The following is a 22,305-nucleotide window of genomic DNA, read 5'->3' on the forward strand; positions in this document are numbered from 1 at the left end:
TCTATGCGAATAGCTGAGGCTGAGCCAATATGCTATATTATCTATGTATGTACATTAATTTTAATAAACATATACACTGCTATTACTCTTGTTACTCAGTGGCTAAATGTGACCACCTCATTCAAAGTCCCAGGGCGATTCTCTCTTTTTTTTTGCACACCTATGCGAATTGGATGCGGGTTCTCCACATCCAATTTGCATAGCAGGAGAATATGACTCTCTATGGAGTCGGTTCACATGTCTCCGGGGTGGCTGCAGAGCGCACTGCACAGAAACGCTGTGCGTCTTTGCCTCCATTTCAGGACGGAATTCAGGCAAAGATTCTGAAACAGAGAACAGGGACGGACAGCATTGCTGTGCGATCCGTGGCAGGTTTAGGTGTGAACCTAGCTTTAGTGCTCGCTCGCAAGAAGTGAACGCATACATAAGTCGTGCACGCATATGTAAACAGTATTCGCACCACACATGTAAGGTATCGCTGTGAATATTAGAACGAAAAAGCAACAATTCTAGTGCTAGACCTCCTCTGTAACTCTAAACAGGTAAACTGTAAAAAATGTTAAAGCTTTGCCTATGTAGATTTTTAAATACCTTAGTTTGTCGCCATTCCAGGAGCGTGCACAATTTTTAAGCGTGATATGTTAGGTATCTATTTACTTGGGGCAACCTCATCTTTCACATTTTACAAAAATGTTGGGGTATATATTGTGTTTTTATTTTTATTCATTAAAGTGTTGCAAAACTGCTGTGCAAAAACCGTGTGACATAAAAAAAAGTGCAACAGTCGCCATTTTATTCCCTAGGGTCTCTGCTAAATAAAATGTACAATGTACAAATGTATTTTCTAGCAAAAAATACTGATTTAAACTTGTAATCAAAAAGTGCCAGAAAAAGCCTGGAACTTCAGGCAAACAGCTAAATACACTGTTGAATACTTATGAGTTTATTGTTTTACTTGATTTATTGTACAAGGAATAGGCTGGAAGCAGAGAGGTGACCAAGGAAGCTGAATTGCTGAACTGGGAAATGCATGTGTCACCTGTTTGACTTCAACTGCGGGGCATTCACACTGGACGAGCAAATCTAAATACTGAATGTAAGGAATTATAAATGCGTCAGCAGAAAAATTGAAAATAGTTATGAAATAAAACTGGGTAATTAGCTGTCTGATTTTAAAAATAATAATTTATGTTTCATTCATTGAGTGCTGAGGGTAACAGCAGTAAACAGGGACTCAGAAGACCACCTACAAAGTGGAGAGATAAATCACTAGGGGGGCCTCCTGAGTCTTTTACAGGTCTGACGTCTGACATCTGTGTTCTAAACTTGGTCACATGTGTGTATGTTACTTCTGGATTCTGGTGAAGCAGAAGCATTTCTAATGCTAAAAACATTTAAGTATGAAGACATGATGGTCATGTCTACATGCTGACCCCTAAAAGCAGACAGTTGATTTTTAACATCTGTATTCTTTTTGTCATACTGTTCGCTTCCTAAAACATACCAGAGATGATGTCAATTGTTGCTTTAACCAATTCTGTACATTAAAGCGTATCGAACCCAAAGAAGAAAAATGTTATATATTGCAATTTACCAGTCCTTAGATGTGATGCCTACTTTCTTAGTCTTTTTTATTTTGTTTATTCTTTTTCTTTATTAATCCCTGTACTAGGGTGACAAGGCTCATTTGCCTAGGCTGCTCTCCTGATTCAGACTACAAACACTTTCCCTTCTTTCATCCCCATTATATAGGGAGGATGGATTTTGTAGTTCAAATAAAATAGCCGGGAAAGCTAATAACATTGTTTTGTGACCCTTCCTCTCCCCACCTCGATAACTTGAGGGAATTGTTCTGTAGACCACCAAGAAAGCTGGAAACAATGCTAACTGATTACAGTTCAGCACAGGCAAAGTGTAGAGGAAGTTATTAACTCACAGGATTTCTGGTGGGATCAACAGGCGTTTAGTTGCTTTTTTAAACAGATATAACAAAAAAACACTTTCAGTTGTCTATTTACCAGACCGAAAGGGAGCAAATAAGAGTTTATAGTTAGGGTTCTTATATACTTTATGTTCCATTTATTGGGGAAGAATTACTGAAACTGGATTGTGCAAAATCTGGTGTAGCTCTGCACAGAAACCAATCAGTTTCCAGGTTTTTTTGTCAAAAGCTTAATTTGTAAGTGAAAAGTGGTAGAGGATGTAGCACCCTGGGGTTTAGTCATGGAGCTCCTCACAAATTTACTTGCCAAGAGTAGTCATCTTGGTAGATTGATAGAGATCTATTGATTTCTCCCTAATTTTGGCCTTGTTGCACTTTTCTCTTCTACCACTAGGTGAGCAGGAACTTGGTGGTACTAGATATGAGAAGGGCAACCCAAGGTCAGGTTATGGATGTATGGGGTATCTCAGCCAATGGGCAAGGGTTTTCTTGAATCCCTTGGCCTGCTGGGAGAACCTATATATTCGGGTGAGGTCAGGTGATTGCTGTTCTGTGCCACCTGGATGGCTGTCTGGGTGGACGTGTGTCGTACGTCCCAGGCTGATAGGGCGGAGATTAGGCCTATCCCGGGGGCATCTGGCTGCCAGGCTGTGTGAGGGCCTATCCAGAAGTAAGAGGGCAGCACAGGGTTGGGACTGAGGCTTGCAGTCCAACCAAAAGTGACGGTTCTGTCAGCCGGAGAACCTGTCAGTGGTCAGAGGTAGAAGGGAAGCTTTCACCAGAAAGGGACCAACCACCTTTACCAGGGACCACAGTGAGAAACTGAAGAAAGTACCAGAACCATATTCTCACCGACTGGACACGGTGGAGAATTGGGAAACTTCAGGGGGTGATCAAGTCAGGGACCCAACCTGCAGAGGAGATACTTGCAGGACAGACTTGGGAGTCAAGCCAGGTACCTCGCCGGTTAGCAGGGGTGAAGCTTGAGAAGTATCTGGAGTGCCAAGCTAGGGACCCATCAGAGAAGCGTGGGTGACGCTTGAGGGAGATACCACTGCCAACCTTGGAGGAACTCAAGGGATTCAGAGTCAGCGAATCGGTGGGTCTAGTGAGAGACCGGGAGCTCAGTGTTGAAGAACTACAAGAGGCAGTTGTAGTGGAGCTGAAAGAACTGTTACATTTGAGTTAGGAACTGTTAAAGGACTGTTGCCATAGGAGACAGCATTCCTACATGTGCAGAAGTGGTGCCTTGCTGGGGCCTTTCCCTGCACGGCTGTCCTCCTATTGAAGTTTCGGAGACTGCCAATTGGATTTATAACTACTTAAAGGTGTCCTGGCCCTAACCCTCTTTCTCCCAAAAATGCAAAAAGGACTGTCAAAAGAAATAAAACCTCTTTTACATCCAAGAAGTGTCTGGCACCCAATGACTTCCACCATCTTTGCACCCACTATGCCTCACAACCCACTACATTTTGAAGGATGTCAGCTATCTTTGGCCTTAGAGGTTCTCATTAGACTGCACAAGGCCGGAGACCTTGCTACACGGGTTAAAAATATTGATATTATTTCTTAATGTCCATATTATTGTTTGTTTAGTCAACCACCATTTTCTTACAAATTGAACAAGCTGAAGTAAGAAGCTAATTGGCTACCATGCACAGCTGCACCAGATTCTGAGTGCTCCAGTTTTAGTAAATCTCCCCCATTGCATCGGGTGCTTATAACAATCATAAAGCTTCATAAAGCTCAGTAAACTATTTTTTTTTTCAACAAAGCAGCTAGAGATAGCCTGGTTAACAAGGAAAAGGAGCACTGCCTACTGGCTACAAATAATACATTTATGCAATATTTTCTAATAAAAAAATAAAATAAATTATATATATATTATGATTTGTACATAATAAACATCATAATAAAATCATAAAGAACATGTAGGCAGAACACTATGCATCCCCTTTAATTACAAACCATTATAAAATATGATTGACACCTTCCTCCAGGGATCAGTTTATGTCTAGAGAATGTATGTACTTTATTAGTAATGGCTGTGCTAAGTTTAACATCCTTTAAAAAGGTTAGTCCATTAGACATTTTGATGCGGATCTATAAATTGTTTATAGGCTAACAAAACTTTTGCTCACACGTCATCCTCATATATCTAGGGTATAAGATCCATGGTGTCAGCTAAGAAAAACAACAGATACTTAGGTGCTTCTCAGGGGGGAGATGTGAAAATGTAACATTAATTATCATTAAGTTTACAACATTTGCAGAATCATAAAATGCACTGTTAAATGGGTAATTTCATATATACATTCCACATTAGAAACCTAATACAAAAGGTGACCTTTGGTTGCAGCCTAATAAAAATCCAGACGTGAGACTAACAGATGACAGTTTAAACAGCTCAAAATCTAATTTATTTATTTCCTAAAAAGCAATCCTAGACAGTAAATTAAAGCAATCAGTGAAAAGCTAACACCATCCATCAAATACTGCAATTGGGAAAAAGAAAGATTACTCACTTTACGTTAAAGTGAGATGACAGCCAAAATGTGACATCACCATCCTGCCTCTCCACCTTGTCCAATCAGAGAACACTTTGAATTCATTCAGAAAATGCAAAACGTTATCTGAATGGCGTCTGTGCCTAGTGGCTGACCACAATACAGCAAGGCATCACAGGACCCGGAGGCAGGTGGAGATCATTGGAGTAGCGGTGTCTACTTCAGGAATTTCCAGCTTCCAGGGGGCATTGGCCAGGTGTGGGATGTGCATAGTTATATTGGTCCAAGTTGGACCAATATACCTATGTATAAAATATTTATACCTGGGATTTTTCTTTAATCAACACAAGCTGTATGACTTTTTCTGAGCATCGCTTCAAAAAAAAAATAGAGGTAATATACTTACCTTTCTGGTGGCCGTTGTGCTAAAGTCAACTGTCTTGTTTCTCCCTGGGCCCCTACAAGTAATTTTATACTTGTGGATGTATAGAATAGCTGCTCCCCCACAACATACTGTGGTTGCTCTTGTCCACATGTACATCAATACAGTACATATGAGTCAGCAGGTGGAACCACAGCTTTTGGGGGGGGGGGGGGTGTTCAGGTATTCGGTCCAACTGAAGTGTCAAATACCTGTAATGGCCAGGGAGAAGCAAAATGGTGGTGTTTGATCACACAAGCTGCCAGAAAGGTAAGTACATTGCCTTTTCTATTATAGAATGTGCATTTTGTGCAAGTGACCCTGTGGTGTCAAGGTCACTTTAATTCATAATCAAGTGTTGGAGAGCACTGGAACAGTACTTATTTTTGCAGGCAGCATTTTAAAACTTATTGAAAGAATCACAACATGTACTGTACAAGCCTTGACATAAAGTTATGGTGATTGTTGGTTAAAAAATGATGGTGGGCAATATCACCCTATCATCCACTAGAATGCCTTTCTTTGACTATTAAAGGTGACATTCAAATGTCATATTTAACCTACTGATATCTATGTTAGGCTGGCCATACACGGTTCGAATCTCGGCCAGTGCAGCAGGAACCGGCCAAGATTTGAACCGTTATGGGTTAGGTTGAATGTACCAAGTTGATCGATTGATCCCCCAGCTACATCACTAACCTAGTCCCAAAATACCAACCAAGCTGCTCTCTTTGGTCCTCCCAAGACCTCCTGCTCTCTCCCTTGTCACCTCCTCCCATGCTTGCCTCCAGGATTTCTCCAGAGCTTCTCCCAAGCTTTGGAACGCCCTACCCCAATCTGTCCAACTGTCCCCTAATCTATCCATCTTTAGACGATCCCTGAAAACCCTTCTCTTTAAAGAAGCCTATCCTGCTTCTAACTAAGATGGTTTTACTTCCTCCATCAGCTCATCCCCCCACAGCTATTACCTTTTGTATCAATTGACCCTTCCTTTTTAGATTGTAAGCTCTAACGAGCAGGGCTCTCTGATTCCTCCTGTATTGAATTGTATTGTACTTGTACTGTCTGCCCTAATGTTGTAAAGTGCTGCGTAAACTGTCGGCGCTATATAAATCCTGTATAATAATACTATAGACAGGTGTGTGGCTTTCCTAATCCACAGCTGGACTCAAATGAAGGTGTAGAACCATTTCAAGGATGATCAGAAGTAATGGACAACACCTGAGTTAAATATATGAGTGTCACAGCAAAGGGTCTGAATACTTAGGACCATGTGATATTTCAGTTTTTCTTTTTTAATAAATCTGCAAAAATGTCAACAATTCTGTGTTTTTCTGTCAATATGGGGTGCTGTGTGTACATTAATGAGGAAAAAAAATGACCTTAAATGATTTTAGCAAATGGCTGCAATATCAAAGAGTGAAAAATGTAAGGGGGTCTGAATACTTTCCGTCCCCAATGTATAAAACCTGTATAATAATAATAATAATAACTTGGGTACAACCAACCTGCTGGATTCTTTTGTGACTATCAATAGTGGCTGCTATAGCTGCTAGCAATAATCACTGTCTTATCCTGGGGCAGGGGGGCCTGTTTCATCACACAGGCTGCAAGAAAAGTAAGTACATTGCCTCCCCTGCCGGGAGAAGACAATTGCTGATTCCCCTGTCAGCACTGTCTGTGTTGATGGGGGGGTCGTGCAAATTTGGCTCCCAGGCTTGATGTGCATTTCTTGTGTGGGTAATGTAGGGTCAGGTCACCCATCTGACACAGACAGTGATTAGCGGCAAGGAGAGGTTTCAGATGAGTAGGGAAAGAATAAGGACATGTCATCCTTCCTGGACACCTCCCCATTTGGGCACGGACTTGCCGGCTGCATTCAGCCCCTCAAGACATGCGCTGTCGGCACACCCAAGACTTGCTCTGCTACACATCGCTGTTGCATTCTGTGAGTGTTCCCGGTCAGGCCTGTTGTGAATTACCAAACTTTAATTTTAATACAAGTTCTGTTCCTGCAATTGGACTCTGAGTATTTACTGTTGCTGCACCACGCTGCACCACCCCACATACTGCTGGTTTCTGTACTCTATATGCTATATAGTGCATTACATAGCCCTAACTGCTACACTCTGTAAGTCAGGCGTAGGCAACTATCATGCCTCTGGGAGTAATTGTAACTGCCAGCCTTGCAATGCCTCATGGGTAATGTAGTTCCTGCTGTAAGTTGTGCTGTACATAACATACACAATACCGGGGTGTTTTTTTTATCATCTCAACAGTTGATGGTTGTTAAGCGGTCCCCATCGGTTTTTATTGAATCTCTGTTTCAATGTATGCTTAAGCAAATTGTTATCTCAATGTGTATATTCAATGAGCATAAAAGCATCTGTAATGGATTGGAAGAGTTTAATTTTTTTTTAGAAAAGGAACTTTTGTTTTGTGGTGTGTCTGTGAGACTTTCACTTCTGACACAATAAATTAAAGAGAGTATTGTGGATACAAGGACTGTGGCATATGTGCGGTGTATACTGCAAGTAGGCTTATCCTATTTTGAACCACAAATCATTACCAAGCTGAGGTGCCCCTCTTTCTCACATTCTAAATTTGGGAAGTATGCTGTGTGCAGTAAATTATAAAATGACGTGGCTTGTTTGCCCATACCTCAGTCCAGGCATTAGCTTATAAACAATTTGCTTTCACATACCTGCTAAAAACAGTTCCTCTTGCATATCTGCTCGTGCTTCCTTTGAAAAACACCTCTTCTTCAGCCATTCGGCATCAAACTCACTCTGGTGCTCATCTGGCCAAGTAATGATCACCTGGAAAGAGGAAGACAACCAAGGGGAATGAAGTCTTTTCAAAATTAACACACTTTAAAAAGTGTATATAACAAAACAGAATGAATTTACAAAAGAAAACAATCCATCTCACCCAACTGTATATATTGTGCAGATCTTATCTGACCCCTCTACGTATGGCCAAATATTGTGCCAACTACAGCCCACTTAGTCCCAGATGTGAGGAGCTCAGGGGTACCTTTTTTTCATTTAATCTGGTCCTGTGCCCTGCTATCCAGGGATATTGGTCCCAAGTGGTGAAATTCATGCATGATGAAATGGGATCTCCTCTTACGCTTTGTCCCAAGCAATGTATCTGGGTATGTTCCCGGACCCTGAGAATGATAAATTTCATCATATAATTCTACAAGAATCACTATTCACGGCCAGGCTGTTAATCGCCTGGGCATTGGCTTAGGGCGTTACCCCCCCCCACTGTCCGAGAATGGATGGCCACAGTTAATGCTGCGCTACCCTACAAGAAATTGTTGTACGCTCATAGAGGTTGTCCTGCCAAATATGGTAAAGTATGGGATAAATGGCTGGAAAAAACCTCCATGTGTGATGAGCCTGATAGTGCTAATCAGTGCTACTGTATGTGCTATGTAGACCAGTGTGATGCCCCGTACACACGGTCGGATTTTCCGATGGAAAATGTCCGATCGGAGCGTGTTGTCGGAAATTCCGACTGTGTGTGGGCTCCATCGGACATTTTCCATCGGATTTTCCGACACACAAAGTTGGAGAGCAGGAGATAAAATTTTCCGACAACAAAATCCGTTGTCGGAAATTCCGATCGTGTGTACACAAATCCGACGGACAAAGTGCCACGCATGCTCAGAATAAATAAAGAGATGAAAGCTATTGGCCACTGCCCCGTTTATAGTCCCGACGTACGTGTTTTACGTCACCGCGTTTAGAACGATCGGATTTTCCGACAACTTTGTGTGACCGTGTGTATGCAAGACAAGTTTGAGCCAACATCCGTCGGAAAAAATCCTAGGATTTTGTTGTCGGAATGTCCGAACAAAGTCCGACCGTGTGTACGGGGCATTAGTGTTATGTAGACCAGTGTTACTGCTATGTAGACCAGTGCTAGTGCTATGTAGACCAGATAGCATTGTAATTCTTTGTGTCATATATAGGACTCACCAGTCAACATGCTGGTTTCTCCTTTTGTTGGCTCAATTCCCATGTTGGAACTTACCTCTATCTTTATATGTTTCATGTAATACATATAATATCATATACCTTGATGTATATTTGCTGTCAATGTGTAACTCATGCTCTTCTCAAATAAAGAATTTTATTTGTAAAAAAAAAAAAAAAAAGAAAAGAAAACTGTTTCTAAAAGGGCCCATGAATACAAGCATATACAGACTACATTTCCCATCATGATTTGCAAATTATAATGAATGTGTGAGGTACACTAGGCTTGTTCATGTAAATGTGAACAAGCCCACTTCAACATAAAGCACACCCCTCATTCTACAGCCAGCAAGCCATACATAACACACGGTATGATAGGTTACAGCCCCTTATAAATGTAAAGCATGTCTGTTCTCTCCCCTCCAGCCACAACTGGAGATAATCAAGCGGAGGTCATGGAGGGAGGTGGAGAGCACAGGGGCCAGCGGAGAGCATGGGGGGAGGTGGAGAGCACAGGGGGGAAACAGAGAGCATGGAGGGAGGTGGAGAGCACTGGGGGGGCTGGAGAGCATGGGGGAAGGTGGAGAGCATGGAGGGAGGTGGAGAGCACTGGGGGGGCAGGAGAGCATGGGGGAAGGTGGAAAGCATGGGGGGAGGTGGAGAGCACTGGGGGTGGCTGGAGAGCATGGGGGGAGGTGGAGAGCATGGAGGGAGGTGGAGAGCACTGGGGGGGCAGGAGAGCACTGGGGGAGAGGTGAAGAGCATGGGGGAAGGTGGAGAGCACAGTGGGGAAGCGGAGAGCATGGGGGGAGGTGGAGAGCACAGGGGGGAAACAGAGAGCATGGAGGGAGGTGGAGAGCACTGGGGGGGCTGGAAAGCATGGGGGGAGGTGGAGAGCACTGGGGGGGCTGGAGAGCATGGGCCAAGGTGGAGAGCATGGAGGGAGGTGGAGAGCACTGGGGGGGCAGGAGAGCACTGGGGGAGAGGCAAAGAGCATGGGGGAAGGTGGAGAGCCTGAGGGGGCAAAGAGTATGGGTGGGGTGGAGAGCACCGGGGGGCAGCAGAAAGAAGCAGGATGGGAGGAGCAGTGGGGGCAGCTGCATATAGAAGAATAATTCTCTCCATCTTCCTCCTGCAGTCTCAGAATGCCTGCTTCTCCTCTCCCTCTCGTAGGCATTCAGAGACTGCAGGAGAAAGATGGAGAGAATGATTCTTCTATATGCAGCCGCCCCCACTGCTCCTCCTATCCAGGTTACAGGGGGGCCGCACTCACGTTCTCTCTCATCGGGCTCCAAGGTGTCTGCAGTAGGTGTCTGCTCTAGCTCCTCCCCCCTTCGTAGGGCTGACCTATACGGGCGGCCGCAGAGAGGCTGAAGGTGTCTCCTCTAGCTCCTCCCCCTTCATGTTTCCACCCCCTGGCACCGATAACCGAGCTTAACTGGCAGCCGGGCGGCCGTGGAGAGGCCAGGTGAGTGGCGCAGGCTCAAAGAGCAGGCCAGCTGCTCCAACACCATTCACTATAATCTCCCGCCGGATTGGCACAGTGCGCTGTCAATCACAATGCCAGCGGGAAATTACAGTAATCAGTGTTCTCACATACATAGCCAGAGATCCATGCTGAGTCATCCGGTCATCTGATAACTATCAGGCTATGCATGGAGATAACGGGTGGGCGGCGGGGGGGGGGAGTGGAGGGGCGGAGACTGGCAGGGACCAGAGGAGGTGGAGGGAGGAGAAAGAGGACACCACCTCCATGGGCAGCACAGACTGAGGGGCTGTGAGACCCTTCTGCCCACTACAGGAAATAGAACTCCCTGCTCGTTGTGGATTGAACTGCAAGTGGGAGTGTCAGACCGCTGGCTGAGCATAGGAGAGGGATAGAAGCCAGCGGTCTTACAAACAGGATGTCAGCAGGCAATAAAATTTTTTCAGCAAGTTCAGCAGGCTATTGCAGAGGAACTAATATAAAACGTGAACAGCGCTAAAAATCAGTGAACAAACATATAAAATAATATATATGTAAACAAAAAAGCCCTGAAGGATTCAAAAAATAACATATGTGAAACACAGTGTAGGTCACAAAAAAAGGGGAGGTAAAAATAAGTCCAAATAATGAAAAATTGTAAGTAAATGGAAAATAAATCCAAATAGTGAAAAAACGTAAGTAAATGGATAATCAGTCCAGATAGAAGGGAGAAAAGAGTCCAAGCCAAAGATGTACGGATAAAAATATTCAATCACAAAACACCAGCATGCGAGGGAATCCACCACCGTGTGTATTAAACGCTTACCAGATGGCAAGCTTTAGTAAGCTTCTACAGCAACCTGATGGTCAATACAGGAAACGTCACACCACGGCTTTCAAATGAAGGACCAGGACTCACACCACGGCTTTCAATGAGGGACCAGGACCCAAACAAGGCAGCTCAATCCGACCCGACATTCAATAGGCAGGACCCAGAAATAAAATAAAACAACGGCTCTCCATAGTGTAAAATCCTTGAGACCAAGATTTAATGTAAATAAAGATTGCACTTACATGTGAACCAGAGATAAAAGCATATAAAAATACTGCAGCCGGCCGGCTAATGGACACCCGTTCAGGACAAGGTACGGGATATACTGCGATGACGTCAGCGCGTCAACCATCTGACATACGTTTCGTCTCACAAAGACATCGTCAAGGGAACAGGCAGATTGCAGAGGAACTACAGAGCTCAGAAGAGCATGGATGCCAGAGTTGGTGCAGGTAGGAGATCAGCAACAGAGACATGGAAACATTTTTTGCCCGGAGTCCTGCTTTAAAATACGGCTGCATTTTGGCACCCAAGAACCAAAGGTGTTGTATAAAGCTGCTTGTACAAACGAATGACAGGATATGCAGTTCTGAATGTAAACATTCATATACAGTATCTCACAAAAATGAGTACACCCCTCACATTTTTGTAAATATTTTATTATATATTTTCATGTGACAACACTGAAGAAATGACATTTTGCTACAATGTAAAGTAGTGAGTGTACAGCTTGTATAACTGAATGAAGAATTGTTGCTCTACATAAAGATGGCCTAGGCTATAAGTAGATTGCCAAGACACTGAAACTGAGCTGCAACACGGTGGGCAGACCATACAGCGGATTAACAGGACAGGATGCACTTAGAACAGGCCTCGCCATGGTCGACCAAAGAAGTTGACTGTACGTGCTCAGCTTCATATCCAGAGGTTGTCTTTGGGAAATAGACGTATGAGTGCTGCCAGCATTGCCTGCCGAGGTTGAAGGGGTGCGGGGACAGCCTGTCAGTGCTCAGACCATACGCCGCACACTGTATCAAATTGGTCTGCATGGCTGTTGTCCCAGAAGGAAGCCTCTTCTAAAGATGATGCACAAGAAAGCCCGCAAACAGTTTGCTGAAGACAAGCAGACTAAGGACATGAATTACTGGAACCATGTCCTGTGGTCTGATGAGACCAAGATAAATTTATTTGGTTCATATGGTGTCAAGCGCTATGAGGCGGCAAGGTGAGGAGTACAAAGACAAGTGTGTCTTGCCTACAGTCAAGCATGGTGGTGGGAGTGTCATGGTCTTGGGCTGCATGAGTGCTGCCGGCACTGGGGAGCTACAGTTTATTGAGGGAACCATGAATGCCAACATGTACTGTGACATACTGAAGCAGAGCATGATCCCCTCCCTTCTGGGACTGGGCCGCAGGGCAGTATTCCAACATAGAGACCCCAAACACACCTCCAGGACGACTACTGCCTTGCTAAAGAAGCTGAGGGTAAAGGTGATGGACTGGACAAGCATGTCTCCAGACCTAAACCCTATTGAGCATCTGTGGGGCATCCTCAAACAAAAGGTGGAGGAGTGCAAGGTCTCTAACATTCCCCAGCTCCGTGATGTCATCATGGAGGAATGGAAGAGGACTCCAGTGACAACCTGTGAAGCTCTGGTGAACTCCATGCCCAAAGGGGTTAAGGCAGTGCTGAAAAATAATGGTGGCCACACAAAATATTGACACTTTGGGCCCAATTTGGACATTTTCACTTAGGGGTGTATTCACTTTTGTTGCCAGCGGTTTAGACATTAATGGCTGTGTGTTGAGTTATTTTGAGGGGGCAGCAAATTTACACTGTTATACAAGCTGTACACTCACTACTTTACATTGTAGCAAAGTGTCATTTCTTCAGTTTTGTCACATAATAAAATATTTACAAAAATGTGAGGGGTGTACTCACTTTTGTGAGATAATGTATATGGATTTAAGCTCCTGGATATAAAATGCTCATGTGCAAGAGCCCTACAAATTAAATTCCAGGAATATCAATGTTTATTTAAATTATTAGAAATAAGTTCAACAAAAAAAATGTCCTTTTGGTGAAAATGGAAACATTATAAAAGAGCATGCAAGTAAAAACAATTATGGCCAGTAAATTGTATTTATAAAAAAACATATAATTTAATGTGTAATTTCTGTAAAGAAAAAAGGTATCTCTAAGTTCTGGTTAGGGTTCAAGACTGCCATTATTTCCATTACTTATTTGAAGATTTAGGGGTATCTGAATCTTTACAGTAAATCACAATAGTAACGAATTTCAACAAAACTGAAATACATTTTAACAAAACAACTAAATTAATTTATTTCATTCAGATCCGAAATAACGTAACGACACAATGAATGATCCGAATCGATTCAGATCCCTTTCTTTTTTATGGTGCATTAACATTTTTCATTGTTTAAAAAAATGCACTATATATGAAATGGAAACATTTAGCAATAAATACAGTAAGGTATACAAGTGAAATAGAATAATCATTCGTACTGATTGTGTTTGGGTTGGATGGAGGCAGATCCATCAGAATCTCTGAATCATTATATAACTAATGAATCCAAAATTAATTTTGCTCTGTTTGCTATGTTATGATTCGGAGATTCTGATGGATCCACCGCCATCCGATTTAAACAAAGTACATAAGTAATCTCCCGGAATAACGAATTAACACGTTAAAACGAATATAGCCAATCTTCCAAAATAGCTTCTTAAATAGGAAACAATTCAGAACAACGAATATACAAAACAAATTTTAATATTCAAAATTAATCCGAATATACAAAATGAATTCTGCAAACGAATCATGCTAACATAATGAATATAACAAAACAAAATAATTCATTTAATGAATGAATCCAAACAACGAAACAATTTTTTGTTGTTGTGCACATCTCTAGTGAGGGCAGCTTTTATAGAGTGATTTGAAAGCTCAACTTCAACAGGTATGCAGAGCAAGTTCACACACCAAAACCAACTCTTCTGAGCGTAAGAGCCGGTTCACACTGGGATGATTTGTCAGGCGACTTAGCCACCTGACAAGTCGCGTCCCGTTCTGTACATTGGAACCATTCTAATCGGAACGACGCAAGTTGTTCTGACTTAGAAAAAGGTTCCTGTACTACTTTGGGGGCGACTTGAGGCGAGCATTGACTTCTATATAGAAGTCGTTTTGCAAGTCGCTGCTGCAGTCGTGCTCAAGACGCCTGAGGCAGTCGCACTGCAAGTCGTGCTGCCTCAGTGTGAACCGACTCTGAGTGTAACAATGTAGTATCAATATAGATGAAAAACAAAATGTAAACAGGCTTCCTTGCTAGCGTCAACAATGCGTGGTTTTGGGAGCTCACGCAAAAAATTTCCTTGCGTTGGTATATAACCCCAGCCAAACTATCATCCTTTGATCCCCGAACCCCCCACATATGTTGGAGATGTAAATCTTCTCCAGGGGACCTGCTTCATGTTTTCTGGTCATGCCCTTCCCTCCAGACATACTGGGAAAAGGTCTTCTGACAGATCTCAACGATAACCCGAATCAAAACCCCCCCCTCACCAGCACTGGCAATCTTAAACCTCACTATTGAAGACATCCCATACTCCTTCAGACATGTAAATACACACATACTCCTGGCAACGAGACTCAACCTGGCAAGACAATGGAAGTCAGATAGCCATCCAACACTAACCCAAGTAGTAGACATAGTTGCCCTACACTTCAGCTACGAGATCACATCAGCAGCCCACGCGGGCCACACAACAAAAATACACACTTACTGGCAACCTTGGAAAGATTGGACTAACACTGCATCCCTCACATAATCACTTGGTTACACAATACTCTTTCTTGACCGAGCAATATTGGATAGTCTCCCAACGTTAATTCACAAAGGTTCTGTTTAAGTAATTTTAGATAAACTCAGTTTTATAAGATTTGTACACCGGCGCTCTGCACTGGTGTGGCACTAATGTTCCCAGTTGGGGTGCCACACCAGTAAAGAGGGCTATTAACGGTAGTAACGTAAGACTTTTAGGAAAATTGCAACTTGTTCATAACTGGTTACACATGTATACTGTGAGCAAAAACTATTCACACCTTGTTAAAGCACTTTGACGTCGTTGCACGACGTACCGTTCTAATTGTACAATGTATTCCTTTGCAAAATTAATAAACATATGGAATTAAACAATGCGTGGTAATCTGGGTGCACCTCAGGCTTGTTGCCCTCTTAAAATATGGGGGATCCTAGAAACGGAATGAAAAAACAGGGGGCACCAGCCTTGTGCCAATGTATCAATTATGTAATCATATAAAACACAATACAATATACTCACAAACCCAGAGCTCTGACGTAGAGGGTATACCCCTCAAAAAGCGCTAGCATTTCATTTTGCTTTGTGATGTTACTCATATCTACCTAGAATTGTGATTTGAGTCTTTTGTTGGAGCTTGTTTCCTGTTATGTATTTAAGCCCGATACCCAAGGGCTTTATTGCTTTATCGCTTTATGCATTTAAGCCATATACCCAACTGAGTTTGTGAGTATATTGCATTGTGTTTTATATATTTAATCACTTGATGACCAGCAATGTACCGGTACATCGCTAGACTTCAAGTGGTTATACCAGAATCATGCCTGCAGCTGCAGGCATCATCCTGGTACCATTTTTTAGAGCTGACGGTCAGATTTTGTAAAAGCAATCCTAGGGCCTAACTAGCTGCTGGATTGCTTTTATAAGCAGTGGGAGGGGACGTTCCCAACTCCAGCCGCCTTCCGTGGCTTCAACGGGCTGTCTACCCGGATGTAAACAATGCCATTTTTAAAAATGAAAAGCATTTGATCACACCTGTCTGGGTGTGATCAAATGCTTTTAAGGGCATATGGGCTTATAGACCCCAGATCTCTCCAAAAAGAGTACCTGTAACATGGTGATTGCTGTCACAAGGGATGTTTATATTCCTTGTGACAGCAATTAAAGTGCTATAAAGCAACAGTAAAAAAAAAATGTAAATGCCCCATTCCCCCTGTGCTTGTGCGCCTGTGCAGGCGAACATACCTGTTGGTCCCGCATGCATACAGACATTGTTCATCCCACACATGTGAGGTATCACCACGAACATCAAATCATGGGCAGTAATTCTAGCACCAGACCATTGCGTAAATCTAAAGTGGTAACCTGTAAAGGCTTTTAAAGCATCGCCTATGAATAGTAATCTACATCATTTGTCGCCGTTTTATCGTTTTAAAGCGTGACATGTTTGGTATTTATTTACTCAGCATAACATAATTTTTTATATATTCCCAAACAATTGGGTTATGTATTGTGTTTTTTGCATTAAAATTCAAAAAGTGTATTTTTTCCCCCAAAAAATGCACTTGGAAAACTGCTGCACAAATACTGTGTGACATTAAAAAATACAACACCCATCAATTTATTCTCTGGGGCCTCTGCTTTAAAAAAAGATGTATATAATGTTTGTGGGTTCTAAGATACTTTCTAGCAAAAATTACTGATTGTTACATTTACTCCAGAGAGAGAGATATCATTTTGCCCCTGTACAGATCATTAGTAAGACCTCATCTGGAATATACAGCTCAGTTTTGGGCACCAGTTCTCTCAAAGGATATCGGGGAACTGGAGAAAGTGCAGAGAAGGGCAACCAAACTGATAAGAGGGCACGGAGGAGCTCAGCTATAAGGAAAGATTAGAGGAACTGAATCTATTACCTCTTGAGAAGAGATTAAGGGGGAATATGATCAACATGTACAAATACATAAGTGATCCATATAGTGAACTTGGTGTTGAGTTATTCACTTTAAGGTCACAGAGGACAAGGGGGCACTCTACGTTTAGAGGAAAAAAGATTTTGTCTCCAAATACGGAAAGGTTTCTTCACAGTAAGAGCTGTGAAAATGTGGAATAGACTCCCTCCGAAGGTGGTTCTGGCCAGCTCAGTAGATTGCTTTAACCACTTCAGCCCCGGAAGATTTTACCCCCTTAATGACCAGAGCATTTTTTGCGATTCGACACTGCGTTTGTTTAACTGACAATTGCGCGGTCGTACAATGTTGTACCCAAACAATATTTACATCCTTTTTTTCCCCACAAATATAGCTTTCTTTTTGTGGTATTTGATCACCTCTGCGTTTTTTATTTTTTGCGCTATAAACATAAAAGCAATTTTGTAAAAAAAGCAATATTTTTTACGTTTTGCTATAATAAATATCCACAAAAAATATATAAAAAAACAAATTTCTTTCTCAGTTTAGGCCGATATGTATTCTTCTACATGTTTTTGGTAAAAAAAATTGGAATAAGTGTATGTTGATTGGTTTGCGCAAAAGTTATAGCGTCTACAAAATAGGGGATAGATTTATGGAATTTTTATTATAATTTTTTTCTATTAGTAAAGACGGTGATCTGTGATTTTTATCGTTACTGCGTCATTGCGGCGGACAGATTCGACACTTTTAACACTATTTTGGGAACATTGATACTTATACAGTGATCAGAGATAAAAGTAACCACTGATTACTGTATAAATGTCACTGGCAGGGAAGGGGTTTACACTAGGGGGCGATCAAGGGGTTAAATGTGTTCCTTCAGCATGTACCAACTGTAGGTAGGATGGGCTACCTAGGACATGAGAGAAATCACTGCTCCCAATGACAGGGCGCAGTAGATCCCTGTCATGTCACTAGGCAGAACAGGGAAATGCCTTGTTTACATAGGCATTTCCCCATTCGGCCTCTCCTCATTGTGATCGCGGGCCACTGACGGACACCGAGTCCGCGGGACCCGTGGACACGCTCCCGTGGTGCGTGGTGGCATGCGCCCGTTATCCTGGGATTACAAAAGGACGTACAGGTACGCCATTTTGTGCACCCGTGTCATTCTGCCGACGTACATCAGTGTGCGGTGGTCTGGAAGCAGTTAAAAAAGGACTGGATTCTTTCCCAAATGTACATAATATAACTGGGTACTAACCTTTATAGGTAAAGTTGATCCAGGGAAAATCCGATTGCCTCTCTGGGGATCAGGAAGGAATTTTGTCCCCTGCTGTAGCAAATTGGATCCTGCTTTGCTGGGGTTTTTTCGCCTTCCTCTGGATCAACTGTGGGTGAAGGATTATGTATATGGGATTGTATTTTTTTTTTTGGTTGAACTAGATGGAATTGTGTCTTTTTTTTTCAACCTGACTAACTATGTAAACAAAAAGTGCCAGAAAGGGCCTGTTCTTAATGGTACTTTAGGTAATGCAAAAGGCTGGTGCACCCTTCTTCTGTTATTTCATCCAGGTATACACAGTATACACGTGTGCTGATAAGGAACGTACTTATAGGAGGAGAGAGCAGAGTGAGGAGAGGAATGACCACATTAGTCTTCTGCTTCCCCCACCCAGTCAAAGGCTAAAAGCAGATAAGTGACCAGATGTATCACTAACTGTATCATAGAAAAGTCAGGTTACAGGGCTGTACTTCTTTAAGGTTGTGATGTAAAGCTCAGGACTGGATGGACATAAATAAAAATTCGAAAACGGTAAAACATTTTTTCCAGATTTCTGCCTAGAGTTCAGCTTTAAGCATAGCCAATTCTTTGCAACATAGTCCAGACCTAAATCCAATTGAGAATCTGTGGCAAGACTTGAAAATTGCTGTTCACAGACTCTCTCCATCCAATCTGACAGAGCTTGAGCTATTTTACAAAGAAGATTGGGCAAAAATATCACTCTCTAGATGTGCAAAACTGTTAGAGACATCCTCAAAAAGACTTGCAGCTGTAATTGCAGTGAAAGGGGGTTCTACAAAGTATTAACTAAGGGGGGCTGAATACAAACGCACGCCACACTTTTCACATATTTATTTGTAAAAATATTTTGAAAACCGTTTATTATTTTCCTTCCACTTCACAAGTATGTGCCACTTTGTGTTGGTCTATCACATAAAATAGAAAAATGTAGCGTATAATAAATGTGTATATAATCAAAGTACAAAGAGTATTCCTCAATTGTGCTTCAATCCAAAAAAGTATTGGTGAATCATCAACCAAATAACATGTAATAAACATAAAGTCAATGAATACGTGGATAGGTGAGGAATATAATGTCCCACTACATGGAAATATGGATATAATCCAGAAGAAGATGGTGTTCCGACAGTTGGCAGAAGGTTAAATCCGCAGAAAAAAGACACATCAACCAGATGAAGAAATCATGGGAAGGGTGGTGTGTAGAAAACTCTAATGCCCCATACACACAGTCGGATTTTCCGACGGAAAATGTGTGATAGGACCTTGTTGTCAGAAATTCCGACCGTGTGTGGGCTCCATCACACATTTTCCATCGGATTTTCCGACACACAAAGTTTGAGAGCAGGATATAAAATTTTCTGACAACAAAATCCGTTGTTGGAAATTCCGATCGTGTGTACACAAATCCGATGGACAAAGTGCCACACATGCTCAGAATAAATAAAGAGATGAAAGCTATTGGCCACTGCCCCGTTTATAGTCCCGACGTACATGTTTTACGTCACTGTGTTCAGAATGATCGGAATTTCCGACAACTTTGTGTGACCGTGTGTATGCAAGACAAGTTTGAGCCAACATCCGTCGGAAAAAAACCTAGGATTTTGTTGTTGGAATGTCCGAACAAAGTCCGACCGTGTGTACGGGGCATTACCAGATCCTGTGGACTCCCTTGTCAGCGACAGGGAATCAGGTGAGCAGTGTGCCGCCCAGAGCATAGGGAAGGATGTCCCAGCACTCGAACCGTCTGAGCTGGACTCTGCGTGGATCTCCGGGGGCCGCCAGGTAGGTCCTCGCAGTGGGTAACCAGGATACGGATCAGAAAGGCAAAGGCATCTCTCGTAGAGCTGGAGTGAGCACTTGATCTCATTCAGATGGTATGTGGAAAGAAAAAATAGGCCTCCACATGGTGCAGATAAAAAGGGTTTCTTTTTTTATTTCTAAAAAAACTTTACAATAAAAGCGTGATCACAATAAGATAAAAAAGAAGAGTGGGCAACATGGAGGATGATAAATTAGTCCTAATTTATCATCCTCCATGTTGCCCACTCTTCCTTTTTATCTTATTGTGATCACGCTTTTATTGTAAAGTTTTTTTAGAAATAAAAAACACCCCTTTTTTATCTGCACCATGTGGAGGCCTATTTTTTCTTTCCACATACCATCTGAATGAGATCAAGTGCAGATAAAAGCAGATAAGTGACCAGATGTATCACTAACTGTACCATAGAAAAGTCAGGTTACAGGGCTGTACACCACCCTTCCCATGATTTCTTCATCTGGTTGATGTGTCTTTTCTCTGCGGATTTAACCTTCTGCCAACTGTCGGAACACCATCTTCTTCTGGATTATATCCATATTTACATGTAGTGGGACATTATATTCCTCACCTATCCACTTATTCATTGACTTTATGTTTATGTTCATTACATATAGCGCTGGTAGATTTACAATCTAACGCAGATTAGGTAAATTTAGTAAATTGCGTGTTAGGAAGGTTAAAAGTTCGCCTCTGTTCCAGCTTGGCTGACGTTGTGTGTGCTTCCATGCTGACCGGTGGGTGTCGCTGTTACCATTGGTCGGTGTTGGAAGCGTGTCGAAGTGTATAGATGCTCCTCTGTCCCGGAGGCACGTTCGGTGGAGGTGGTCCTCCGAGTTGCATTCTGGGAAGGGGGTATTTATGGGACAGACGCCATGTTCTAGGGTTGTTTTTTCAGCCACCTGCTGGCCCTCCTGGCCGACAGGTATGCGTTAACCTCCCTGGCGGTTTTCCCGAGTGTGGCTCGGGGTTAAAATTCAGGACCATTAGCGGTAACCCCGAGCCACACTCGGGATTGCATCGCAGGATCCTGGTGCCTCCTTACTTACCTTGTCCCCGGGATCCTGCGATGTCCCCCGCAGTGTCCGCGGGCTGTGTCCTGTTCCGAAGCCTCTCTGTGCCAGGCTCCATTCCCTGCGAGCGTCGCGACGCACGGGGGCGGAGCCTGGCGGCAAATTCAAAAAAATGTAAAAATCATAACACATACAGTACTGTAATCTTACAGATTACAGTACTGTATGAAATCATTTCACATCCCATTTGTCCCCAGTGCTCTGGCCCATGCCCTGCATGCAGTTTTATATTGCATATACTGTTCTTTCTGCCTGGAAACTGGAGATTGTCCATAGCAACCAAAAAGTGTCCCTTTACGTCAAAAATGGCTTTAGACCAGCTAGAAAACAGCGATAGTAAATTAGAACACTTGCAGAATTGAGCGATAGTGAATCGTGTGGAAATTTATTTTATTACTATTTATTTTTATTTTTTTTAATTATTATTTTTTTTTTATTATATTATAATTTATGTTTTTGTGTTTCAAACTTTATCATACCCGGGATATCTACTAGACTCTTGTTTGGACAGATTTAAGTGTGTTATTGTTAAGAATTACAGGCCTACAATATAAAACGCCAAATTTCCATGCAAAATAATTGTACCGCTTTCAGCACCTAAAATCCGAAATAATCATACCGCCAGGGAGGTTAAGGAGCTACCTCGTGGTCCTCCGATCGGGAGGCCCACGATGCTGCGGCGCAGGGGTGGGCCCAGAGGCTTGTCTGGGGCCTACCACCGCGGCCGAGGAATGGTCCTGAGCTGTCGGTCCTGTGTGACGAAGCTAGATGGCCGAGGAGATCCCAGGGGAGGACCTGTCTTGGAGAGATCACGCAGCGTGCTGGTCTATAGAGGGGCCTGGTGACTCGGTTTCAGGACGTATCCAAAAAGAAGTCATTCTACAGCATAGTGTCGCCGGTTCAGCTTAAAGGTTCAGGCACTGTGACTGACTGTTCACTGCAGAAGATCTGATACATCTTGTGGCAGAGGATCGTGCAGATTTACCCCCCAAACAAGTCTGTGGCAGAGACTTTAGATTCGTGCTGCGTGCTGGCTGCTAGACCGGTGAGAGAGGCCTATCCAGACGAGCAAAGAGTGCGTCCCACGAGGGGAATGCATTCCACATAATTATCTGAATTCTACCGGGACATTTGTCGCTAAGATTTTATAAGAAGATATTTGAGTTTCTCCTGAAGGTTTCCTTTTCCACCTCTTTCCTTCTA

At 42.8% G+C, this 22,305-nt stretch overlaps 1 protein-coding gene across 4 annotated transcripts in view; it reads right to left on the bottom strand.

The window, feature by feature from the left end:
• Positions 1 to 22,305, bottom strand: part of BBOX1 (gamma-butyrobetaine hydroxylase 1) — a 198,349-nt gene that overhangs the window by 112,932 nt on the left and 63,112 nt on the right. For all 4 annotated transcript variants that reach the window (XM_073604546.1, XM_073604543.1, XM_073604545.1 and 1 more), the window contains exon 3: positions 7,575 to 7,689. In XM_073604546.1, coding sequence (XP_073460647.1) covers positions 7,575 to 7,689 — 115 coding nt within the window. The remainder of the gene's footprint in view (positions 1 to 7,574; positions 7,690 to 22,305) is intronic.

The sequence above is a fragment of the Aquarana catesbeiana genome, linkage group LG11 (assembly GCF_042186555.1).
Source record: "Aquarana catesbeiana isolate 2022-GZ linkage group LG11, ASM4218655v1, whole genome shotgun sequence".
NCBI classification, from domain to species: Eukaryota; Metazoa; Chordata; class Amphibia; order Anura; family Ranidae; genus Aquarana; species Aquarana catesbeiana.